Below are 25,834 nucleotides of genomic sequence, written 5' to 3'. Positions count from 1 at the left end.
CAGGTCAGACTTTAGTCAGGTTGTATATACTGACTTCTTACAAAGAAACAGCATACCTGGTTTCGCCTGTTCTCTAGCTGTGATGTCTCATAGAGTTGGGCATTGTGTAGCACTATGCCAGAGAAAGCCAGATACGAAGAAAAGTCCTATTTATGTTAAAAAAAACACACACATTATTATAGAAACATGACAGATACTGTCAAACTAACTGTTAAAAACATAAAGTACTCACCTTCTCATCCTGTTCTGTAAAGGTGCTGTTCTCTCCACACTTTTTATTGATCGCTTGAGCTACACCAACAACCTAAAAGCATTGGTGATCAAGTTTTTGATAGTACACCATATAAAGAGATTAGTTGACTTTAAAAAGTTGTAAAAAAAATTGTAAACCCATTGCCTTAAAATTATTCAAATGGACTATGTGCATATTAATTTTATATTTTATTAATTAAGTAAACAGTTAAAAGTTACAATGGTTTTACTCACTTTTTACTTGGGTTCCAATTCCTTTATGGTGTCTCAATGCAAATCGATTAAGTTACTTAATTGTTAATACAATTTTAGGTCAACAGAACATAAAAAATTAAGTTGTACCCAAAAAACCTAAATAAGTAGTTTGAACAAGCAGAAAAGTGAAATTTTTGAGAATAGTTCATCGAAAATAAAAAAATGTTGTCATTATTTACACATCCTTAAGTTGTTCCAATCCAGTTTGAGCTTTATTGTTCTGTTGAACATAAAATTAGATGTTTTGAAGAATGTTGGGAACCTATTGCCATTGACTACCATAGTATTTGTTTTTCTTATGGAAGTCAAAGGTTATAGATTTCCAACATTCCTCAAAATATCTTCTTTTGTTTAGAAAAGAACAATAAAATTATTTGTAACAACTGACATGAGAATAAATGATGACAATTTTAATTTCTGGGTAAACTATCCCTTTGAGGCAATGGGTAAAGCAATTAATCTTTTTTATTGTACAACTTTTAAAACAGTTTACTTTAATCTCTCACCTCATCTCTGTGGTTTTTGATGGGCAAACACAAGATGCTCTGTGTCTTATAGCCTGTAATTTGGTCCACTTCTGCATTAAAGCGTGAATCCTGATAAAGAACAAAATGAAAAAGTTAAATCCTATTTATTTGGTATCCTTAGTTATCCGGAATATCATCAGCAAGACGATCCATTTTAATTTGGTGTATCACATACCTATTGATTAACCTATTGATATTGATGTGAAGGACTAATTAAAGGAAAATGAAGAAATAAAATTTTATTTATTATAACATGTGATTAAGTCAGGCGGCACAGTGGTGCAGTGGGTAGTGCTGTTGCAAGAGGGTCACTGGTTCAAACCTTAGTTGTGTCAGTTAGCATTTCTGTGTGGAGTTTGCATGTTCTCCCTGTGTTGGTGTGGGTTTCCTTCGGGTGCTCCTGATTCCCCTACAGTCCAAAGACATGCGCTCTAGGTCAATTCGGTAAGCTAAATTGTCCGTAGTGTATGTGTGTGAATGAGAGTGAATGGGTGTTTCCCAGTGATGGGTTGCAGCTGGAAGTTCATCCGCTGTGTAAAACATAAGCTGGAAAAATTGGTGGTTCATTCCGCTGTGGCGACCCCTGATTAATGAGGGACTAAGCTGAAAAAAAAAATGAATAAATGAATGAATATGATTAAGTCTCTCAAACCATAGGGTCTTTTTGTATGCCTGATTAGCTTTAGGAGCAGCAAGTGCCTTTCAGACTGAATGTCTATTCTCGTAGTACCATTAGCCTATGAGCATTGTCATGATGTCATTTTCTTCTTCGTTTCTTGTGGCTTTAGTTACATGACATTTCCAGCACAGCTGTGTCCCTGAGCAAAGAAGGCAGATTTCAGATTGTGTTCTCCTGCTGGGTCTTGCAACCACTGAACGACTGCAGTTCTGGACGGATCTCTAAATAAACACGTTATCTAAGACAAATTTGCTTTAATGACAAAATCAAGGGTCAGGACCTATTTTTACTTTATAAATTATACTGTTCTAACATGCCAAAATCATCATGGTGATTACTCTAACAGCTTGAATAGTCTTTAAATCTTTATATAAAACCACAAAACAGAGATTAGATCAGAGTTAACAATTAACCTTGTTTTGAGTTATTTAAGGCTATCTCAAACACATTCTGAAAAATGTGTTACTAAGAGTCTCCCACCCAGTTGTTGTTTTTTCTCTTTTTTCCCCTATTCATATTACTGTAGAACCAGTGGAAGCAAGTTAAACTAGATTACAAAGAGCTAAAAATACTTGCTATCATTATACAAACTGTTGGTTAGCAACTGAATTGCGTAACAACATTTAAATCTAATCAAAGGCCTTAAGAGATATAGCCTATATTGTGTTTCTAGGGAAAGACTTCTTTATTGACTTGGAAGCTATTATAAGGCAGTACATTTTATTTCACTGACGTGCAATAGTGTTTTCTATACACAAGAGAAAAGTAATATTAGAATCTAATTAAGATGTCCATCTGAACTTTATCCACAGTAAACATTGCAAGAAGAAACCCTGATCTAAGGGAAGAATTCCAAATTTGTCTTGTGAGAAGATATTTGAAGAACTAGACCATCTTGTTTTGACACAAATGCCTCAAAACACAAGAAAGAGTGTGTTTTGCAAATTGATGTTTTTTATTGTTTTGTTTTATTACATACTTTTTTAACATGGACAAAAAATGTGGCAGCAAACTAGATTTATTACCATAATAGCTTTGTTTTTGTTAGGGATGTCCATATCAGGTTTTTTTTTTTTCCTTGAGTCAGAGTCATTTGATTTTAAGTATCTAACGATACCGAAACCTGATCCGATACTTCTATGATATGTAAAAAATTAATGAATAAAGAAGAGCTAATCTAATATAAAAACAAATAGCACCTCAACTTAAAATACCTGATAGGCAATCCTAAGTTTACAGAGTACATATCTCACAGTTTGCAATGGCAATGTTGTTGTCATCAACTTTATAATACCTCCAGACCACAGAATTACTCGCGCTTTCCGCTTCAAGCTACTTCCGTGTTCTACTTTGCAGGCATGTAATATATATACACATACATATATTTGAGTCCGGATCAGGATGTAATATTCGATTCCAATTTAGTCTGAAACTGTATGAACCGGCCCAATTTCCGATTATGTGATCGGATCTAGACATTCCTTTTTTGTCATTATGTTGGTCATATACTCACAAAAAATATAAATCTTTATTTTATGCAATTTGTAATTTGGATACTTTATTTTGGTTGTACCCTTTATAGTAATTACCTTTTCTACATTGTTATATTATGGCCTCAAGTAGCGGTCACACTAAACTTTTTACCCTATAGACTTCCATTCATACGAATGAGAACCTCTCTGTACGTAAACGTAAAATATGAACCAATTGTTCACTTTTTTAAATGTCTAATCATCTTGCGTAATCTCGCCCCTTTTGGCAGAGCCGTACAACAGAATTTCACATGCTTAAACTAGTGCAGAGACCCCCAAACTAGTGCCCACGGGCCAAAATTGGCCCATGATAACCTTTGATTTGGCCCTCCAACTCATCTAATGATGGGGAATGGCTTTAACAGAGATTGTATTTTATTTAACATAACTTTTGTTTTTAAAAAAAAGCTAGCTAACTGCTCTTGATGTGTTCATTCCTTTATTAAGATTTTCATGGTAATGTTTATAATCCCCGTTTCGATTAGGGAATCTCCTGAGATAAGTAAGTTATATCTCTAAACTTTAATAATAAACCTATATAAAATGCAGCGCTTCCCACCTGCAGTTGCAATGACTTCTGGGACTTTCAGAGTGAGTTCGGTGCACAAGTTTGCATGTATGCGTCTTCGATATCAAGAACACATCCGGGAAGTTTCATGCTTTCTTTGTTCTTGCGTTCTTGAGCCTTGGAACTAAACTTTGGCAGTAGATTATGACATTACATGAGAACACGAGGATGCAAGAACGCTAAGGAATGCATATTGAGAAACAGCCAAGGTCCCACCATTAACAGTGCATGTCAGAGTAGAAATCAAGCCATGAAGTCTACGTTTCAATTTATACAAATGCCTCAAAATATGAATTATTATTATTATTTTTTACTAAATACTTTTTTTTTTTTAAATGGTAAATTAAGGGTAAATAATTGGTTAGCACTCTCACTTGTGCAGACCAGGATGAATTTCTATGTGGAGTTTGCAGGTTCTCCTCATGTTTGTGTGAGTTTCCTCTAGGTATTGCAGTTTCACCCACAGTAAAAAGACATGCAGTACAGGTGAATTGGGTAAACAAAATTAGCTGTATGTGTGAATGAGAGAGTGCATAGATGTCTCCCAGTGGAAGGGGCCCTAAAAAATATGACAGAGTAACTGGTGCTTCATTTCGCAGTGGCAAATCCTGATAAATCAGCATTTATAATATAGGATTTAAATTGGAGTAGCAAACATTATTATTACCAGCTTTGTTTCTTTATCATTTTGGTCATATATGCACAAATGATTTCTATTTATTTTACGAAATGTGTAATTTTCATTACATTATTTTTGTAATTTGGTTGCTTCATTTTAGTACAGTGTGTTCGAAAAGACTTTTTGTATTATTATCATTATTATTATTATTATTATTATTATTATTATTATTATTATTATTATTATTTTAAGGAAAATAACTCAATTTATAACATAACATCAATTTAGGAATAAAGGTTGTAACATAACAAAACATGGAACAAGTAAAGCACTGTGAATACTGTCCAAGCTGTGTAAGTTTCAGAGGATTAATAGACAGTTATATTAGGGCAAGTGGAATAAGTTGACATGTACTTGTCAAGTTAATTACAGATTATCTGTTGAGGGACATTTCAAATAAAGTGTGTTAAAAATAAGTTTCACCTGTAAATCAGCATACTGTCATCTTAAAAACATTTCAAGAATTAGATGCTGTGTATCCAGTGAGCGCTTAGAGAAACTTGCTCATGCTTTTGTCACCAGTAGGATGGATTACTGTAATGGACTCCTTACTGACTCTCCCATAAAGGCAGTCAGACTGTTGCAGCTCATCCAGAACGGTGCAGCCAGGATTCTGGCCAGTCCTCCAAACCACCTGTCCTCAGGTCTTTACACTGGCACCCAGTTACATTCAGAAAAAACTTTAAAGTATTACTACTTGTCTATAACTCACTAAATGGTTTAGGACGGATCACGCAGATCTTTAGAATCAAATAATTGAGAAATTCCAAGAGTCCAGTCAAAACTGTCACGGTATGAGGGTGATGAAGAGGGGGCGAGGACCCAAATGCAGGGAATGAAGAGTTTAATGAAAAATAAAACAAAAACAAAACTCAAATCTCCCCACGTGGGGAAAAACACAACATCATATTACACACTCAACTAGACTAGGTCTGGAACTTGACAAGACAATACTTAAACCACTGTTGTAGACTAGAAATCAGCAGATACAACAGTGAAGGGAACAATCAACAACGGACCAGCACGGAACAGAGCACACTATGAGAATAAATAGGAAAGACAAACCAATAAACAGACAGGCGGACAGGTGAAAATAATAATTACAAACAAGGTAACAAGGTGGGTGGGACAAGACAATAGACGGGAGAGCGCATGACACAGAGAGACAATACAAGCCATGCGCTCACACAACACAACACTGAAGCACACGACAAAAGCACGTGACCACAATGTAAACACCGAGCCACGTGCTTTGACAAAAGACGCAAGACACGAGCACACGATGAATGAAAGCACTCACCGTGCGCACACACACGCAGCATGCATGCTTCATCCCAGCGCCGACCAAAACCGAAACCAACAAGACTGAGACGCTGGGAATGAAACACCACGCTGCTGACAAACGAAAACACAAACACGAGTACAAGAGCGCACGCGTCTGAGTGACGCATAGCGCGCGCGCGGCCGCGTCAAGCAGGAGCGCGCACACTCTACGTACACCCACGACGGCGCGCGCTCACACAGAGACAGAAACAGGACCCGACATGAGAAGTGTCAGAGCTCTGCCACCAAAACAAGAATTTACAAGACCAAAGTGGCAGAACCCTGACACTAGCCCCCCCCAAAAGGGACGCCACCTGGCGTCCCTAAAGGGAACATCCAACAAGGTACAAGACAGACAAGAAACACTAGAAGACAACAAAACAGGCAACATCAACAGACACAAGACAGGGGGGTGAACAGGCAAGACAACATGAAGGGAGGGAGGGAGGGAAGCCAAGCCAGACCCAACAAGACAAACAAGGGAGGGATGGGAGGGCAAAACCAGGGAGGATCAGGAGGGACAGTCCAGGACAGGTGCAATGGGTCAGGGACCCCGGCAGGGAACCAGGGTGGAGCCGGAGGATCAGTCCAGGGTGGCAGAGGCATGCTCCAAGGTGGAGCAGGTGGGACAACCCAAGGAGGATCGTCCTGGGATAGCAAGGCAGGAGGCCTGTAGGGAGCTGGCTGGGATGAAGGCCTGTGGGGAGCCGGCTGGTCTAGAGGCGACTTAACTAAAGCCGGCGGGGCTGAAGACCAGAGGGGAGCCGGCGGGGCTGAAGACCAGAGGGGAGCCGGCGGGGCTAGGAGCCGGGCTGGGGCCGGCAGGAAAAAGAGCCGGGCTGGGGCCGGCAGGGCAAGACGTCTGGTTGGGGCCGGCAGGGCAAGGAGCCGGGCTGAGACCGGCAGGGCTAGACGTCTGGTAGGTTCCGGCAGGGCAAGGAGCCGGGCTGAGACCGGCAGGGCTAGACGTCTGGTAGGTGCCGGCAGGGAAAGACGTCTGGTAGGTGCCGGCAGGGCAAGGTGCCGGGCTGGAGCCGGCTGGGCAAGACGTCTGGGTGGTGCCGGCAGGGCAAGGAGCCGGGCTGGGGCCGGCAGGGCTTGACGTCTGGGTTGTGCCGGCAGGGAAAGGAGCCGGGCTGAAGCCGGCAGGGAAAGGAGCCGGGCTGGGGCCAGCTGGGCAAGACGTCTGGGTGGCGCCGGCAGGGCAAGACGTCTGGGTGGCGCCGGCAGGGCAAGACGTCTGGGTGGCGCCGGCAGGGCAAGACGTCTGGGTGGCGCCGGCAGGGCAAGACGTCTGGGTGGCGCCGGCAGGGCAAGGAGCCGGGCTGGTGCCGGCAGGGCTAGACGTCTGGTTGATGCCGGCAGAGCAAGGAGCCGGGCTGGGGCCGGCAGGGCAAGACGTCTGGGTGGCGCCGGCAGGGCAAGGAGCTGGGCTGGTGCCGACACTGGAGGGCGCTCAGGGGCTGGAGCCGACTCTGGAGGGCGCTCAGGGGCTGGAGCCGACACTGGAGGGCGCTCAGGGGCTGGAGCCGACACTGGAGGGCGCTCTGGGGCTGGAGCCGACACTGGAGGGCGCTCTGGGGCTGGAGCCGACACTGGAGGGCGCTCTGGGGCTGGAGCCGACACTGGAGGGCGCTCTGGGGCTGGAGCCGACACTGGAGGGCGCTCTGGGGCTGGAGCCGACACTGGAGGGCGCTCTGGGGCTGGAGCCGACACTGGAGGGCGCTCTGGGGCTGGAGCCGACACTGGAGGGCGCTCTGGGGCTGGAGCCGACACTGGAGGGCGCTCTGGGGCTGGAGCCGACACTGCAGCAGAGGTCTTCCTCTTTAACCTCCGCTTCTGAGTGCGGGTCAGCCCTTGAGGGCTGGACATGGGCTGGGAGGCGGCACTGGTGGTGGTGGTGCGAGGGATCCTCTCCTCCTGAAGGATCCCTTTCTCCTGCTGCTGAACCATGTGCTCTATAAATTGCTGGTATGACCAGCCCACCATTCTCTGGATTTGCAGAGGAAGAAGGGGCTTGTCCAGAGCAAAATTTAGGTGGGTCATAAGCAGCCAGTCATTAAAATTCAGCCCCTCAGCTGTCTTACGGAATTTCTCCGCAAACTCCTCCAAATTCAAGCCACATTGCTTCAGCGACTGCAAATGCAGCAACTTAGAAATGCGGCTAGCGAAGGAGCCATCTTCATTCCGCTGGGTCCTCATTCTGGCTGGTCCGTTCTGTCACGGTATGAGGGTGATGAAGAGGGGGCGAGGACCCAAATGCAGGGAATGAAGAGTTTAATGAAAAATAAAACAAAAACAAAACTCAAATCTCCCCACGTGGGGAAAAACACAACATCATATTACACACTCAACTAGACTAGGTCTGGAACTTGACAAGACAATACTTAAACCACTGTTGTAGACTAGAAATCAGCAGATACAACAGTGAAGGGAACAATCAACAACGGACCAGCACGGAACAGAGCACACTATGAGAATAAATAGGAAAGACAAACCAATAAACAGACAGGCGGACAGGTGAAAATAATAATTACAAACAAGGTAACAAGGTGGGTGGGACAAGACAATAGACGGGAGAGCGCATGACACAGAGAGACAATACAAGCCATGCGCTCACACAACACAACACTGAAGCACACGACAAAAGCACGTGACCACAATGTAAACACCAAGTGTGCCGCAAGCCTACGTTTGAGTGAAGGTTTCGGCCGTTAGATCGCCCCCTGGGGGCTGGCTGCAGTACAAGTCATAAAGCCCGCCTCCTCCGTGTTAATGAAGGAGACTTGAGCCCAAATAAAAAAAAATATTACACTTGCAATAAAATGTCCCGAAAGATAGTTCTGGTCGATTAAGGCACTGGTTATTGTGCTGAAATAGGTGCAGATCTTCATTTTTGTAAACAGTTTGTTTTTAGCAGTAATTTAATGCTGGGCGTGTCATCGTGATACACAGCTGTGATTGACAGTTTCTCAAAGCGCGGCGTCTGAGCTTCGGCAGGAGACTGAAGTAGACTGAAATGTTATTATTCGATTTCTGTGTTATTTTACCATGACAAAATGAGTTCAGCAGTAAACTATAGTTTCTGACATACATGATCCTGGTGGAACACTGTTTATTCGCTAAGTTCAGGGCTTTTTTTCGGGCTTTATTAGTTTGCTGATACACGCCTAGCCACCCAGATAGCAAAACACAGTTCCGGCTAGATTCTCGCCTGCCGGAGACTTATCTCTTAGAGCGCAGACTGACTAACGTTACCTCTGCTGGACCTACTCCGGATGCCTGGACTCACTGCCCGATTCCAGTCCGAGTCAATCGAGCCAGATGCGGCGGCCGAGCGAGCCGGCGCTGCCGCATGCGAGCCGGAATCAGCCCGCGACGCCGCGAGTAAGTTATGCGCTGCGGCCTGGAGCTGGCGCGATTGAATATATAAAACCCTCATATTTGTTAACGTTATTACATCCATTTGTGTTGATATGACAGCAAACGCATGCTGAGAAGTTCGGGGGGCGTAGTTGATTTTACATAAAGCGTTTGATTGGAAGCTCGACTCTGCTCATTTTCGCGGCTCCTCCTCTGGCTCCATCAGACAATCCTTCTGCGCATGTCTGGCTCCAATTTCAGCAGTCTTTTGCGACAGTTTGTGCCCGTCAAGCAGGCGTTTTGCCCTCAAGGCGTTCAATGGGAAAAAGGGCTGTCGCGTCGTCCATATTTTTTACAGTCATTGGTAAACACCGAGCCACGTGCTTTGACAAAAGACGCAAGACACGAGCACACGATGAATGAAAGCACTCACCGTGCGCACACACACGCAGCGTGCATGCTTCATCCCAGCGCCGACCAAAACCGAAACCAACAAGACTGAGACGCTGGGAATGAAACACCACGCTGCTGACAAACGAAAACACAAACACGAGTACAAGAGCGCACGCGTCTGAGTGACGCAGAGCGCGCGCGCGGCCGCGTCAAGCAGGAGCGCGCACACTCTACGTACACCCACGACGGCGCGCGCTCACACAGAGACAGAAACAGGACCCGACATGAGAAGTGTCAGAGCTCTGCCACCAAAACAAGAATTTACAGGACCAAAGTGGCAGAACCCTGACAAAAACAGGGTGAATTGGCCTACAGCTACTAACAGCACCCCCCACTGCTGAAATCAGCTTCCAGAAATGATCAGATGTGCTCTTACATTAAGCACATTCAAATCAAGACTGAAAACACATCAGTTGAGCTGTGCCTTTACTGAATGAGCACTGTGCTACGTCCCACAGATCGCACTATTCTTTTCCTTTTCATTCTTTTAAAACTGTTTTAACACATTTTAATCTTTTTTTAATCTTGTTTTTTATTCTTTGTTGTTTTTATTTTTCCTAGTATTTTTTCTTTTGTTCCTGTTTGTGAAAAGCACTTCAAATTACCATTGTGTATGAAATGTGCTATATATATAAACTTGCCTTGCCTAAGTTATTTATTGAAAATTTTTGTAGAATGTAAAAGTTAAGTGATATTTTTCTGTCAACAAACAGCCAATGCAATGACAAAAAAACCTCACCTCATATGCATTCTTGATGTTGAGAGGCTGTCCAGTGGCTGCAACGTATCCCACAATTCCTTTGTTCCATTCGAGGCGGATGCCACTGTTTGAAGACTCCTCAAGAGTAGATCCTTCTGCTACATCGAAAAGCCTGCTAACTAAGAACTTTCTGTTTGAACTGTCCTCCCCAACCAAGAACAACGAGTAGCGATCTGCAGCTATCAGCTCATGGGTATGCAAAAAGATCTTGTGGCAGAGGGCAGTAAGGTCCAAATGACTTGAAACATCACGTACAAGCTCCAACAGACGAGCACATCGGTCCCCATTACCACGATCTCTAATACCTCCACCCTCATCTGTCCCATTGTCTGAGCCTGGCCGCTGGGAAGGAGGAAGCGGCATCTGCACCCTTTCTGTGTCACTCAGGAAAGTGAAGGAACCCTCTGCGTCTTTCACGACTATGGGGCGAAGCGGCCTGTCAAACTCAGATGCAGAGATCTTTCGTGTTGGGGTGGATGGAGCTGGACTTGAAGATGGCACCACGTCAGTTGGACCAAGAGAATGGACTGCTGTTACAGGTTCTGGCACAGCTTTTGATGGTTCCCTAGATGGTTGAATGGAGTGTACACGCTCAGCAAACCAGGCATTGACCATTTCCCTTTAAAAAAAAAAAAAAAAAGAGTTGAATACGACAAAAAATATGACAAATTACTTCCCTTGATTTGAAACAAAACAAAACAAAAGTTGATTCCCAGCATCCACCCAGAATTTAATGACAGCTTAATGCCTTTTACATTTGCAGTATACCTAAAGCCCCATTTAGACTACATGAGTTGTACTGTTGGTTATAACTAGTGTTGCACGATATTGACAAAATCAGATTTTTGCTGCAATATTTTGTTTGTCTGTGATCATATGTTGCAATTTGAATAAAAATTAATCGGATGATTTGAATAGCTTTTTTTGGAAATATTTTAATAAATTACATTGACTGGTGTGATACAAGTCTTTTTATATGCAGTGTGTAACCCCGCCAGTCCTATACCACCTAACCCGCTCCGAGCTGGTATCGAACTGGCGACCTTTTGCATGTGAGTCGGTTGCTCTACCAAGGAGGCTAAAAACCATGGCCTCCAGCACTGTTACCCTCACCCCCCTAACCCTCACTCATATCCGGGTCATGGCACCAACGTAACCCCGCCAGTCCCACACCACACAACCCGCATCCTATGTGACGTTCTGCATAGGAGTTGGTTCCTCTACCAAGGAGGCTCTGTTACAAGTGCATCTGCATAAAATATAATAAAATTAAAAGCATATATAAATACGAAATATAAAAATTAAACAGTCCTTTAGGCTTTTTGGGGAGTCTAACAGTACTCAAATACATTTTTTTTATTTATATCTTTATAGTTTAATATTTAATAAACAATCTAATTCTCCTGCAATGTGACTATAAATACATTGTGATATGGATGCTCAAACATTATATATTGTTCAACCCTAATTACAACAGTCACTGTGTCAGATGATGCAATTTGTTTTGATAAAATCTTGATGTTCGGCGCAGTGGGCGCACTGTTGCCTCACAGCAAGAAGGTTTCTGGTTCGAGCCTCGGCTGGGTCAGTTGGCATTTCTGTGTGGAGTTTGCATGTTCTTTCTTCTATTTCATGTTTCATCTGGCCATTTTAAGCTTGTACAAATGATATTCAGTGTTCCTATTGGTCAACATCATCCATGTGAACAACAGGAAAAAGATTAAACAAGCTTGACCAGGGGTATCCAAACTCGGCCCTAGAGGGTTTAGCTCCAACCCTAATTAAACATAAGCATTTAGGGATACTCCTTTACTTTAATAATAAACCTATATAAAATGCTGCACTTCCCACCTCTATCCACTAGGGTTGTAACAATATACCGGTATGACGGTTTACCACGATTTGAACGTGCACGATTATCATACCATGAACAATTGCATATCAACGGTTTTAACCCTTAAAGACCGAGACAGCCGCCCGCGGCTAAAAATAAGTATTGCTCTTAAATGTTTGATAACTTTTGATCCGCTGATCCGATTCATACAATTCAAAGATTGGCATAAAGAAGAGAATCTCAGCTTTATGTTATGTATCACATAACATTCGCGGACTTTCAGAGGCTCCGGAATCAGTGTGGTTACGTCATCAACATTTGACAACGCTGATTTGACAAAGAAACGCTCGTCACTGTGTCTCTGGACAAATCAGACATGATACATTGATGCATTGTCCCTCCTCCATGCCCAGATTGGTTCAAACTCGCTATATCACAACCAATAAGCATAGGTTTCGCTTTTGTTTGTGGACCAAGCTTTTTGAACAACACGGAATGAGAGATAGGCATACATTTATGCGCGGCTAAATAAAACGCAAAAAAAAAAAGTTTTGCATGAAATAATTCTCATACTAAGTACTTTTGCATGCACAGCAGCACAGAAACATGACAAAACAGTGACACAGCAAAGACGAACTGCTGCTCTTGCTGTTTTCAAAAGACGCAAATGAAGATGCAGCTGTTTGTCTGCATTGCAGACAACCATATCCAAATCCATAGACAACCATATCCATGCTGGCACATAAAACCTAGGGATGTTCCATATTGAATCTAGTTTCGTTATGTAACTATTTATAGTATAGTAAATATTTATATCTATTTTTTACTGAGGATTTGCACCATGTTTATTTGGACTTTATTTGGACTTTGACACATTATTTATTATTTTCTTATTTTTTTATTTGTTCATTGTAAGTGGTGTTGTTTATAGTAACTAAAAATATATTATTTGGAAAAAGTCAAATTTGCTTCACTGTTCTATTATTTTGTAACATTTGTAACATACCGTATACCGCGAAACCGTCAAACCGTGGTATTGTTTTAGACGATTATCATACCGTGAAAATTCATACCGTTACAACCCTACTATCCACAATGACTTCTGGGACTTCTAGAGCGAGGTCGGCGCTCAAGTCTGCAACGGTGGATCCTTGATGCCAAGAACACATCCTGGAACTTTTCATGCAATTGAAATCTAAACAGATCTCAACTTGTTAAGTCAGGAAATGGTCTACGAACTGGGATTCGAGACTACCACAATGTGGGACCTGCTTTGATTAAATAGTGTAAATTTATTTCCAGCAGGCACACAATATCATAAGACATTAATATTATGCTAGATTTAGGTTGTGATGTCGGGTGACCAAAATTCAATGTGTAGCCAGCATCAAATGACATTGATGTTTGGTTGATTTTAGGTTGTTTTGGAAAGTGACCAAAATTCCAAACCCAATCAGACACACCTGGGCAAGCTAATCAAGCTCTTACTAGGCTTTCTAGAAACATACATGCAGGTGTTTTAAGGTAAGCAGGAGGACACAGTTGATCTAGTAGTTTCTAGTAGTGATAACCACCTTAATTAGTTGGATCAGCTGTGTTTGATTAGGGTTAGGGCATCAGGATTAGGATTAGGGCAAAACTGTGCAGAACTGCAGCCCTCGAGGAATTGAGTTTGAAACCAATGATTTAAACCAATGTCATATTGACGTCAAATACTGACTTATTTGTCAGGTATGGAAACCAATATCCAAAGAATGATAGACGTCATAGTGGTAATTTTTTTTTTTTTTTTTTGATTTTTGGTTGTTTTTAAGTTGCATTGTAAAGTGACTAAAATCTAACGTCTGGCCGATGTTGGACACTGATGTTGGTCTGACAATGGGTTCTGACATCAACCCAATTTTATTTGCATCCATAATGCAATGTCCCCCTTCGCTGGTGGGTACAACATCAATCTGATGACATGTTAATGTCCTGTGCCTACTGGGTTGATTATACATCATATATTTGTAAATGCAGTAGCGATGGATTGATTCAGTTTTAAAAACTGCTCAACTGTCTCATTTTCTCTCTTATTTAGCCACAGATTTTTAAAAGCCAGGTCTATTTAATGTTTTAATGTGTTTGCTGAAATATATATAATAATCTTTTACGAAGGTTCTATGGTCAATTCAGTACGCCTTCATTAAATACTAAATGGGACATTCAGATTGGCAGCTCAACTAAACCCTTGGAGTCAATACGAACCCGCAATCATAACATTAGATGGTGAATTATTTCCAAACCTGTCAAAACAGCACTGCATAGTGGTTTTTATTAAATGCAAGCTTTAAAATATCCTATGGCTATAACAAATCACTTCAATGAAATGTTCATCATCTGGGGAGGAAATTCAAACTTCACCACTGTCTCCATAGACTCGACCTAAATTGTCCTTGGCTGAAACTGTTTAAATAAATAACATTCACTTTGAAGAGACAACATCCAGCCCTTTCCTAAACATTCAAGTTTCTCATATTAAGCAGCCTTAATTTATCTCAGCCTATCAGAAGTGGGAATTTGCCTGAGCTGTTTTTCAGTGGTCCAGAAATAATAACATTAGTAAAATGTGATACAGTTAAATAACTGATTCAAGTCAAGTATTATTTTAAGTTTGCTATATTAGGTTTTATTATTATAAGTTTATATATATTATATAGGCCCTATTCAGGCCCGGATTGGCTAATCGGGAGGACCGGAAGAATACCCGGTGGGCCAGTCATGTTTTTTTGGCCGCGAGGGCCAGCGTCTCTAGCTGCTTGCACTCCCAGCATTCCCATTTTTTTATTTATTTATTCATTTGACCATAGCCTCACTCTTTTTATTCATCATTGCCGCAGCTCTGCTCTTTTTATTTATTTTCTCACAGCCCATCGAGCAAAATGCAGCCTGCAGGTTAATGATGATGTAACTATCATTCGACCCCAAACAGCGGCATCTTAGTAAATATAAGAATTTGAATAATTAATGTTAATGAATATTACAACTGCTCAATGAAAATCAGATGATTCACTACATTAATAAATCTGACATAACTTGATCAGAAACCTAAAAAGGGTAGAAAAAGATTAAGTCATCAATAGAATATTTATTTTTTATTCCAAACACACCAGTGCTACAGCGTTGTTGTGGTTCAGTGGTCAGCATGTTGCGTTATGATGCTGCCGACCTAAGTTTGAACCTCACCTGAGTAATTATTATTATTATTATTATTATTTTTATTTTTTTTTTTTTATTGTTAAGACATAATACCGTTAGGGTTGTTGAACATGTAAAGTTCTAAAGCAGCTGTTTTCTTGAAACGGAGTCCCACTCCGGCCCTGGCCCTATTCTAGTTTTACTTCACTTAATTACGAAAACAGAAAACTTATTTTAAGCTTTTGAACGATTTATATCTCTTGCTATGGCGTTCTGATTGCACAGGTTGAGAATTTCTAGTTTTGTTTTTGAAAACAACTGATAATTACTATAAGTAAGTAAGTAAGTAAATAAACAAATAAATAAATAAATAAATAAATAAATAAATAAATAAATAAAAAGGTATATACATGCATTAGTCAAGGCCCGGTAAAAGATTCTTATGGTATGATAACATTGGATAAAAAAAAAATACGGTTTCACGTAGAGCTGGGCGATAATAATAATTATCACAATATATATTGTTTCGATAAAACTATAATGACAGTTCGATAAGTGCTCGATAATATTTATGCACTATGCGTAACAGTCTTTACAAACTATTCGCAGCACTGATAGTATTGTTAGATTACCACGGAAGAAAAAACTCAGTCTGAAGGATGAGAGAGCTAAGAAACTCTTTGAGTGAATGGAGAGGCTTCCTGCATGTCTCGCCGTGATGCACGATTTACAAAATGAGAATCTGCATTGGCCTATTCGTGCCAGTCTGTGAGATAAAATTGGTTAAAGCTAGTTAAAACACCTGAAGAGAAATTGATGACTAAATAAATTGTCAGACAGCTAAAACATTTCACAAAATGTGTTAAATCAGCTGCACAAAGAGATCTGCATGCTGAAAATCCTTTAAAATTGATAGCTAAAAAGATTTGACATTTATTGTGATAATTATTGATATCGACGACTGATATAAAAAAAAAAATGATCGTGACTATTATTTTTTTTGCCATATCGCCCAGCCTTAGTTTCACGGTTTGTGATTACTGCCCTAAAATTAGCTTTTTTTTAAATGACTGGGTGAAAAACAAAAAAAATTTTCCACTTTGAACACAATATATTTTATTTTGAGAAACTTTTATAATATTTTGGAGCAATAAACATGTCAGGCTGAATAATTCAAATGAATAATTATAAAATGAATGAACTTCTGCTGTCTTCATTTGTTTCCAAAACACTGATGTCTTTACAATTTAAAACAGCATCTTTGGAACTGAGGTAAAGTTGGTTTTATATTTGCACATTTAGACTTTCTCCTTAATATAATTTTAGAAAAGTATTATTGCCATTTCTAAATAGTGAAGGGTGATGCAGTGGCACAGTAGGTAGTGCTGTCGCCTCACCGCAAGAATGTCGCTGGCTAGAGCCTCGACTGGGTAAGTTGGCATTTCTGTGTGGAGTTTGCATGTTCTCCCTGCGTTTGCGTGGGTCTCCTCCGGGTGCTCCGGTTTCCCCCACAGTCCAAAAAATGAGGTACAGGTGAATTGGGTAGGCTAAATTGTCCATAGTGAATGAGTGTGTGCGGATGTTTCCCAGAAATGGGTTATGGCTGAAAGGGCATTTGCTACGTAAAACAAATGCTGTATAAGTTGGCGGTTCATTCCGCTTTGGCGACCCCAGATTAATAAAGCGACTAATAAATCTAATAAAACTAATAAAACTAATAGAAAATGAATGAATAAATAGTGAAATTACTAATTAATTACTGAATTAATTAGTCATATTAGCAGCCAGTGAATATCAAAGTACAACATTGTTCACAGTCAAACAAATAGTGCTTTGTTTTAACAAACAAATAGTAATTGTTTTCAAGTCATATTTACATATTATTTCAGACCCTATATTCAAATAAGCAAAGTAAATAATGAAGGGAACGTTAAATAAAGGAATGTGCGATAATAAAACCAACTGTACATCAATATCTTTGGATATCTTTTCTACTGGAGATACTGTTGTCATAAAAAAAGTTTAAAATTTTAAAGTTTAAAATCTTAGACATACATTAGGAATGGTATAACACAAAATTTTGGCAGTTTTAAAACCTTGACTTTTCCAAACCACGATATACCTCGAAAACGGTTATCCTCCCATGCCAAAAATGCATAGAAATTTTAGTTTTCTTTTTTTTTTTTTTTTTTTTTTTACTTAATGCTGGTTCTACACAGCCAATAGAATGTAGTTTTGTGTAGTTTGTTTGTTTTATCAACATTCTCAAGAAATTAACATACACAACTTTTTATGTTTTGGCAAATTTGTAGGAAACCTGTATTTGTACAATTTAATATTATACAACTGTTTTTACTCAGCTTGAACACGTAAATGCAGGTGTTTTAATTTATCTGAATGGAGAATGTCAAGGCGACTTATATTTTTTAAGTGCATAACATTAAAATCTATTTAGCCTATACAAATCACAACTTTATATTTAAGTATAATAGGATTTACAAAACAGAGTAGTAGCTATATTTAGACAAAGCTGCATATATCAACGACGAACATAACAAAAACACAAAATTAGCTACATTGTAAAATGGTAAACAAAACAAATAGCAGCATATTGTCTGAACACGAGTTCAAAATTGTTGGTTATCGAAGTTTACAAGGAAAATACAGTACATATTATTGACACTCTCCTTTACCTGCTATTTAAAATTCGGAACATAAGTTGAACTGACAGGACATTGGCTAGAACCAAATAAACAAACCCATCAACGTCTAGTTGTTTTGCTGGAGCACGCGAGTACTGGTGTACATACAGTACTCATTACAAGACTTCTTGTCATTAAACTGCGACTTAACTTACCGGGAAGCCTTGCGTACAAAGTAAGAATGTGCGAACTCTAGGTTGTCGTCAAGCCAAGCCTCCATCATCCTTTCACTATCGGAAGGATAGACCTCCATTCCGCCTAGAGATCAGCCGGTGAATATCATCCGCCTGCACGCTTCGGATGTTCAGTCACAAACACATTTCCACCACAACCGGCCAGCAGAGTCTACACTGACTGCTCTCTCTCTCTCTCTCTCTCTCTCTCTCTCTCTCTCTCTCTCTCTCTCTCTCTCTCTCTCTCTCTCTCTCTCTCTCTCTCTCTCTCAAACACACACAGCGCAGTACAGCTTACAGTGAAGGAAAACATGAACACTTTATGACTTAAAATTATGAATATAAATTTAAGGAGATCTAAAGATAAGAAAGATTATTAAAGCATCTTACTATGCATAAAGGTCAATGCATACTTATGATTTTAAAGTACACTGGAAAAATGATTTAATGGATACAACTTTTTTTTAAGGTAAGTGGTTTGAAACAATTGATTTGGGCTGAAAATTAAATTTAGCAGTAGTAATTAAATTCAACTTCATTTGTTTATTTAAATTCAGCCCATATAAATTGTTTGCTACCATGGCACGTACCTTTAAAAAAATCCAGTGAATGTTTTTTTTTTTCAATGTTCATAACAATAAATATGTGTATTACCAATGTTGCTTTACTTTAATTGTTTGTTTTATTGAATTTTGTATATAAAATTCAGTTTAAATGCTTTTCACTGCCATTTGAGGATAAGCAATATACTCACAACCAATTCATCAAATAAATCAATATGCCTGGAAAACCATATGGGAGTTTGGCTTGACCTTAATCACTACACTGTCTTAAAACTACTTTGTTTTGCAAATAGTTAGCATCGAATATAAATATGCTGATTTTTATGAGCATCAACAACAGTACTTACAGTGCTTAGTATAAATACTCCGCTCACAAATCTCTCTTTTAAATTCATGATTTTAATAGGAAGCTATACAATAGGATATTTGTGCATAGATTAGTCAGTACCGAAGCTAAATCTGGAGCTAATCTAACAAAATAACTTACGATGACAGGCCAAAAATGCAAATTTATGTTATAGAAAAATATTAAATACACAATATTAAAAGAGAAAAAATTAAGAAAAGCAAAAAAATTGGAAAAAAAAATTGCTAAAAGTTTGTAGGTTGTAATTTTTGTTGCTATGTTTAGCTTGAATTTAATTGTATTATCTCTATTTCTAAATATGTTTGGTGACTAAAATATTATTTTCATAAATATGTCGGTTTAATAAATATTTTTTGTTTAAATGCACCAAAATATATTGCCTATATTCACTGAGAAATAGAGAAAAACATTCATCAAAATGGGATGTACTCAACTATGCTGAGCACTGTACATGCAATTTTTGATTTAGATAAACTCAACATAACCGGTTTAATGCACCTTTACCACCATTGCTTCATGTAGCCTATATATAGTCATAAGCAAATATTAAAAATAAATAAATAAATAAATCATAAACCATTTGACTTCCTTATTTTAAAAATAAGACGATAACCCTTACCACACATTCATTCCCTTGAACTTTTATTGTAGCACGATTGCCTAATATTGAACAACCCTGACCCACACCCAAAGCTCTATAGTCCATCTCTGTACACAGTGGTGTAGCCTTACCAGCAGATGGTGCCTCCTTCTCTCCTGGGACAGCAAGAGACCACAGTAGGCATATGTGCTCTCATGGGTAAAATGTGACTCCACTGTGTACATGGTGGCCTGGCTCAGCTAATGACAGTCTCTGGAGAGGCTATATATCAGTGAGAATGAACTGTATTGGAAAATCCTTCAATAAAACATTTTGGCAGGAACTTCTCCTCGCCATCTTTCCACAGAAGATGAAACACGTCAGGACGTTTGGTGGGATTCCATTTTGCACCCATCTACAGCAACTTTCATAACCTTCAAGCGACGTTTGTCATGGTGTCCCCAACTAAACACATTCAGCTCTAGCTGAGCCGAAACACTGTCCAGATGTGGTCACTCAAGTCACCCTAAGCTAAACTACTCGCTTCGCCTTTCAGTCATAAGTCAAACAACACTCTATTCCACCACATAATTCCCCGCACTACATTAAACAGCTCAGCCGCTATTGTAAACCCTAAAGTCAGTGGCATGGAGGAAAGCTTGGTTGGAGAGAAGTCCCATGCAGTCCTCCAATGGAAACAATTTTGAGTGCTTAGTTTGTTCTATGTGGAGCTCAACAAGACAAATATGGCAGTAAAATCCCTTATTAACAGCGAGTTTAATAGGAACAGAGAGACTGGGGTTGACGCCAGGGTCAAAACCTCTTGAAACAATGATGCTATGGGCTAACACAAATTTGAAAAACAAAAAGACTTTCTCTTTCATTTTAGCATAAAATTTGTCCAAAGTTCATACAGAAAGTCCTGTCTTGAAGATGATTTCTTTAATCCCTGCAAAAAACATGTAATGCGGATAATGAATTGGAATACAGTACTACTGTATATCTCTTCATTGTGTTTCCATCCATTGTGAAGCCACCGTCTTATATTTTAAAAGGGTGATATATGAAGTGGTTATTTATTATTTTTTTTTTGTTCAATACATGTATTTTTTGGGAATTTCATTTATTCATTTATTTATTTTCTTGTCGGCTTAGTCCCTTTATTAATCCGGGGTCACCACAGCGAAATGAACCGCCAACTTATCCAGCACGTTTTTATGCAGCAGATGCACTTCCAACTGCAACCCATCTGTGGGAAACATCCACACATGCATAGCCTACCCAATTCACCTGTACCGCATGTCTTTGGACTGTGGAGGAAACCAGAACACCTGGAGGAAACCCACGCAAATGCAGGGAGAACATGCAAACTCCACACAGAAACATCAACTGAGCCGAGGTTCAAACCAACGACCCAGCGACCTTCTTGCTGTGAGGCAACAGCACTACCTTCTGCGCCACTGCTCCACCCGAAATCTTCAATATCCAACATAGAAACATGATTTCTGAAAACTACTGACATCGTCACTTTTAGTAATTTTCCTAAATCATGTCTTTTGCAATCGTACACTTCAATGCATATTAAACATACTGTAACACATGATGTCTCTAAAAATGTTATCTGTTTTTTGTAAATAAACTCTTTATATACAGTTGAAGTCAGAATTATTAGCCCCTTTGATTTTTTTTCTTTTTTAAATATTTCCCAAATTATGTTTAACAGAGCAAGGAAATTTTTACAGTATGTCTAATTATATTTTTTCTTCTTGAGAAAGTCATATTTGTTTTATTTCAGCTAGAATAAAAGCACTTTTAATTTTTTTAATTTTAAGGACAACATTATTAGCCACTTTAAGCTACAATTTTTTCCCGATAGTCTACAGAACAAACCATCGTTATACAATAACTTGCCTAATTACCCTAACCCGCCTAGTTAACCTAATTAAACTAGTTAGGCCTTTAAACGTCACTTTAAGCTGTATAGAAGTGTCTTGAAAAAGATCTTAAATATTATATTATATACTGTCACCATGGCAAAGATAAAATAAATCAGTTATAAGAAAAAAGTTGTTAAAACTATTATATTTACAAATGTGTTGAAAAAAAAATCTCTCCGTTAAACAGAAACTGGGAAAAAAATAAACAGGAGGGCTAATGATACATAATTCTGACTACAACTATATATATATATATATATATATATATATATATATATATATATATATATATATATATATATATATATATATATATATATATATATATATATATATATATATATCCTGCTGCTGCCTGTAAGAGGAGTCTGGAGTTTTTGAGCAGTCTGTATAGACTGCAGAATTATTAAATATTTGTCTCTCATATACTGTATTGTGCCATTTTTACATCTCTTCATTAACTGTACAGACCACCTGCAGATCAGCTACTGGCATCTGAAACAGCTGATTAAGTGTTGTAGGAATCGCCACTGTAGGACTTATTTTTATGTTCTTTGTCTTATTTTTGGCATCTACATCAACAATTCATCCAAAACTAATATTATTTGTGCAGTTTACTCATTCTCCCATTCTCTAGACGTTTTTTGTCTAAACCTCCTCTGCATTTCCACCTGCAGCACTGAGACTGAGAATGATTGTGTGCTGAAGTCTCCTCATCCTGTTCTTAGGGGCTATTTTATTCCCTCTCATTTCTTAATCAAAGATGCTGTTGCCAAATTGTACACTACATATTGCTGCTCTTAGTACTAGTGCAGTAAACTTTTTCAAAGATTGTTAATTTTTGTTGCCATTTCTTTGTTATTTTCTTTATGTTTGTACAATTTCCATCCATACTCAAAGCATTGACCACCTTCTTAATCAACTTTCTGTTCTGATTTCAAGCCAAGACAAATAACTTAGAAAGCATCAATCAGAGGCCACATTTTCATGATGTTATCATGTAGACTTCTTACAAAGTATTTCACAGAACATTAAAAAAAAAAAAAATACAAGGCACTAAATTATTATACAAAATCTTCACCCATTTTCATCAACCCTATCAAATACAAATGACAAAATATTAATTGACCTGCCTAGTTAACCTAATTAGTGAAACCTTTAAATGTCACTTTAAGCTGTACAGAAGTGTCTTAAAAATGTGTACTCAAATATTCTTTACTGTCATCATAGCAAAGATAAAATAAATCAGTTATTAGTAATTAAAGAGTTATTAGAGTTATTAAAAATATTATGTTTAGAAATGTGTTGAAACAATCTGCTCTCTGTTAAACAGAAATTGGGAAAAAATAAACAGGGGGCTAATAATTCAGGGGGGCTAATAATTCTGACTTCAACTGTATATACATTTCTAAAAAAAATGTAATACCCTAAATAAATAAAATATATTTAATACCCTTTTAAAATATTAAGAGGTTGAATAATCATTGTACGGAGATGATGGCAATTTTACTGGCCATATTCCCTATCAAACATTGTTTACTTCACTAAGTCAGTTTAAGAGATGATCGGATTGGTCTAATTGATGGAAAATTTGCAAATAAATGTCATGCTCCTTTGTAAAAGTATTCTGTCGTATTTTAAAAATACAAAATACAGTATTTTATTTTGATACTTGAGTTATTTGTTAAATATAGGTATATATTTAAAAAAAATAAATAAATTAAATACATTTCAATGTATTTTTGTCCATCCCAGATTATATGTATATACAGTATGTGAGTATGTATATACAGTAATGATTATTAGAATGACACTTAAAGGGAAAGTTACCCAAAAGTTGCATTAAAATTTTCTCACACTTTGGTGGTTCTAAACTGTAATGAATTTCTTTCTTCTGTTGAACACAAAACAAACTATTCTGAAGAATGTTACAGCCTTTGACATCCAAAGTATACAGTAGGAACAAAAAAATACTATAGACGTCAATGATTGCAAAATTCTACATTTTATCTTCTTTGCATTCCGCAGATAATATAAACTCACGCAGGTTTAGAACAATTGGATAATAAGTAAACGATGCAAGAAATTATATGCCATAATATATTATATAATATTATAATATATAATGCCATTATATATTAATTTATATGCCATGCCATGCACATTAAGCTACAGGAACAGTACGCTCTGCAGTTACCTCCAGCATGCACAGAACTCTCCTTAATATCACAATGCCTCCTCAAGGACCATGAAAGGGACACGAGTAGGGTATTTCAGAGAAAACCTGCTGCAGCGGAAACATTCCCAGGTGGACACTTCTGAGCTCCAGCTACACATTGTTCTGTGCTTTCAGAGGTTTTTTTAGGGGGCTGAGTCTTTCAAGCTTGAGAATTCACAGAGCTTTCCCTGGTAAACATCAGAAAGGTCTAGCAAGACTTGGAATATACACAAAGGAAAGTGTGCTAGGGGGAGGGCTTACCCCTAAATTCAGGTTATTGTTTTATGAGACGAATATATAACAGGATTTCAGCAAAGCCCGATCGGAGGTGAGCTGGAAAAAAGCATCTTTAAAAATGTTTAAACTGGACGAGCAAATCTCTTATGCTAAATGAACTGGAATACATTTGCATCACCAACTAGCATTCAAAAAGACATTATGTAAATTACAACTGCAGAAATGAACTGGTATAATGATGCTGGGGTGAATGTCTGGTTTTGCAGATCCGCTTTTAAAAATATAAATCACCTCTTTTCTAAGTGTGTGTGTGTGTGTATGAAAATAAGAGGGTATGGGTGTTTCCCAGTACTGGGTTGCAGCTGGAAGGATACTCGCTTCAGGAATAGCTGGGGTTCCATTCCACTGTGGCGATCCCTGATAAATAAGGGAATAAGACAAAAGTAAAATGAATGAATAAAATTCCTATGGGTTCGTATGAATAAGCCCCTATTGAGGTTTTACTTTTTGTTCATAAGTATATAGTAAGTCTCATGACTGAAAAGTCAAAACATTAACATCATCAGATTTTGAATAGAAAAATAGACACTGTAAAAAAAATGTTATTTTGGTGGGAGGATGGAGGGCCGGAAAAAAAAAACATTAAATAATGGACGCTAAAAATTACAGAAATTGACAGTAAAATAATGAATGTTAAAATATAGAAATTTCCTTAAAATCTAAATTTAACATCTGTTATTTTACAGTAAATTTCTGTAATTTAACATATGTTATTTAAAATTTTGTAATTAAACATCTGTTATTTTAACTTTCAGTTTCTTTAAGGTCTGTTATTTTACAGTCAATTTCTGTAATTTAACGTCTGTTATTTTAAATTTCTGTCATTTAGCATCTGATATTTTTCAGTAAATTTCTTTAATTTAACATCTGTTATTTTACAAGAAATTTCTCGAATTTAACATCTGTCATTTAAAATTTTTGTAAGTTAACATCTGTTATTGTAAATGTTTGTATTTTAACATCTGTTATTTTAAGTTTCTGCAATTTAATGTCTGTTATTTTACAGTAAATTTCTATAATTTAACGTCTGTTATTTTACAGTCATCATCCTTAGAGCAACAATCCATTACTGGATCCTGGCTGCCTCAAGTAATTTCCGCCAATGTTCACCAATGTCGCAACTGCCCACCAGTTCCTTATTCCTAAAACATTGACGTCACTGCTAATGCAGTCTAGCCATCTTGGTTTCCTTTCTACTTTTCTTTTGCCTACCGGGTAAGTGCTGAAGATTTTTTTTGGAATGGCATTTTTGTTATTGTAAATTTCTATTTAACGTCTGTTATTTTTCAGTAAATTTTTGCTGTTTAACGTCTGTTATTTTAAAGTAAATTTCTGTAATTTAACTTCTGTTATTTAAAATTTCTGTACTTTAATGTCTGTTATTTTAAGATTCTGTAATTTAACGTCTGTTGTTTTTCAGTAAATTTCTGCTATTTAACGTCTGTTATTTTACAGTGAATTTCTGTAATTTAACAACTGTTATTTTAAGATTCTGTAATTTGAGGTCTTTTATTTTAAATTTCTGTAATTTAGCGTCTGTTATTTTACAGTAAATTTCTGTAATTTAACGTCTGTTGTTTTCAGTAAATTTCTGC

General features: G+C 38.3%; 1 protein-coding gene across 7 annotated transcripts in view; it reads right to left on the bottom strand.

Annotated features, from left to right (window-relative positions):
• pde5ab (phosphodiesterase 5A, cGMP-specific, b) overlaps positions 1–25,834 on the bottom strand; it is a 101,663-nt gene that overhangs the window by 63,004 nt on the left and 12,825 nt on the right. For 5 of the 7 annotated variants that reach the window (XR_012382424.1, XR_012382425.1, XR_012382426.1 and 2 more), the window contains exons 1-5: positions 18,260–18,422; positions 10,371–11,010; positions 1,014–1,103; positions 233–304; positions 57–146 (exon numbers count right to left, since the gene is read on the bottom strand). Coding sequence is in view for 4 of the 7 variants with exons in the window: in XM_005166563.6 (XP_005166620.1) it covers positions 57–146; positions 233–304; positions 1,014–1,103; positions 10,371–11,010; positions 18,260–18,357 (990 nt within the window). In the remaining 3 variants the exon portion in view is untranslated. Of the gene's footprint in view, positions 1–56; positions 147–232; positions 305–1,013; positions 1,104–10,370; positions 11,011–18,259; positions 18,423–25,834 lie in introns of those variants that run through there. The other 2 variants (NM_001123260.1, XM_068222294.2) reach the window with 2 other exon arrangements.

The sequence above is a fragment of the Danio rerio genome, chromosome 7, assembly GCF_049306965.1.
Source record: "Danio rerio strain Tuebingen ecotype United States chromosome 7, GRCz12tu, whole genome shotgun sequence".
Taxonomy (NCBI): domain Eukaryota; kingdom Metazoa; phylum Chordata; class Actinopteri; order Cypriniformes; family Danionidae; genus Danio; species Danio rerio.
Note: the sequence above shows the minus strand (reverse complement) of the source record. Positions and strands in the feature narration are given on the sequence as shown.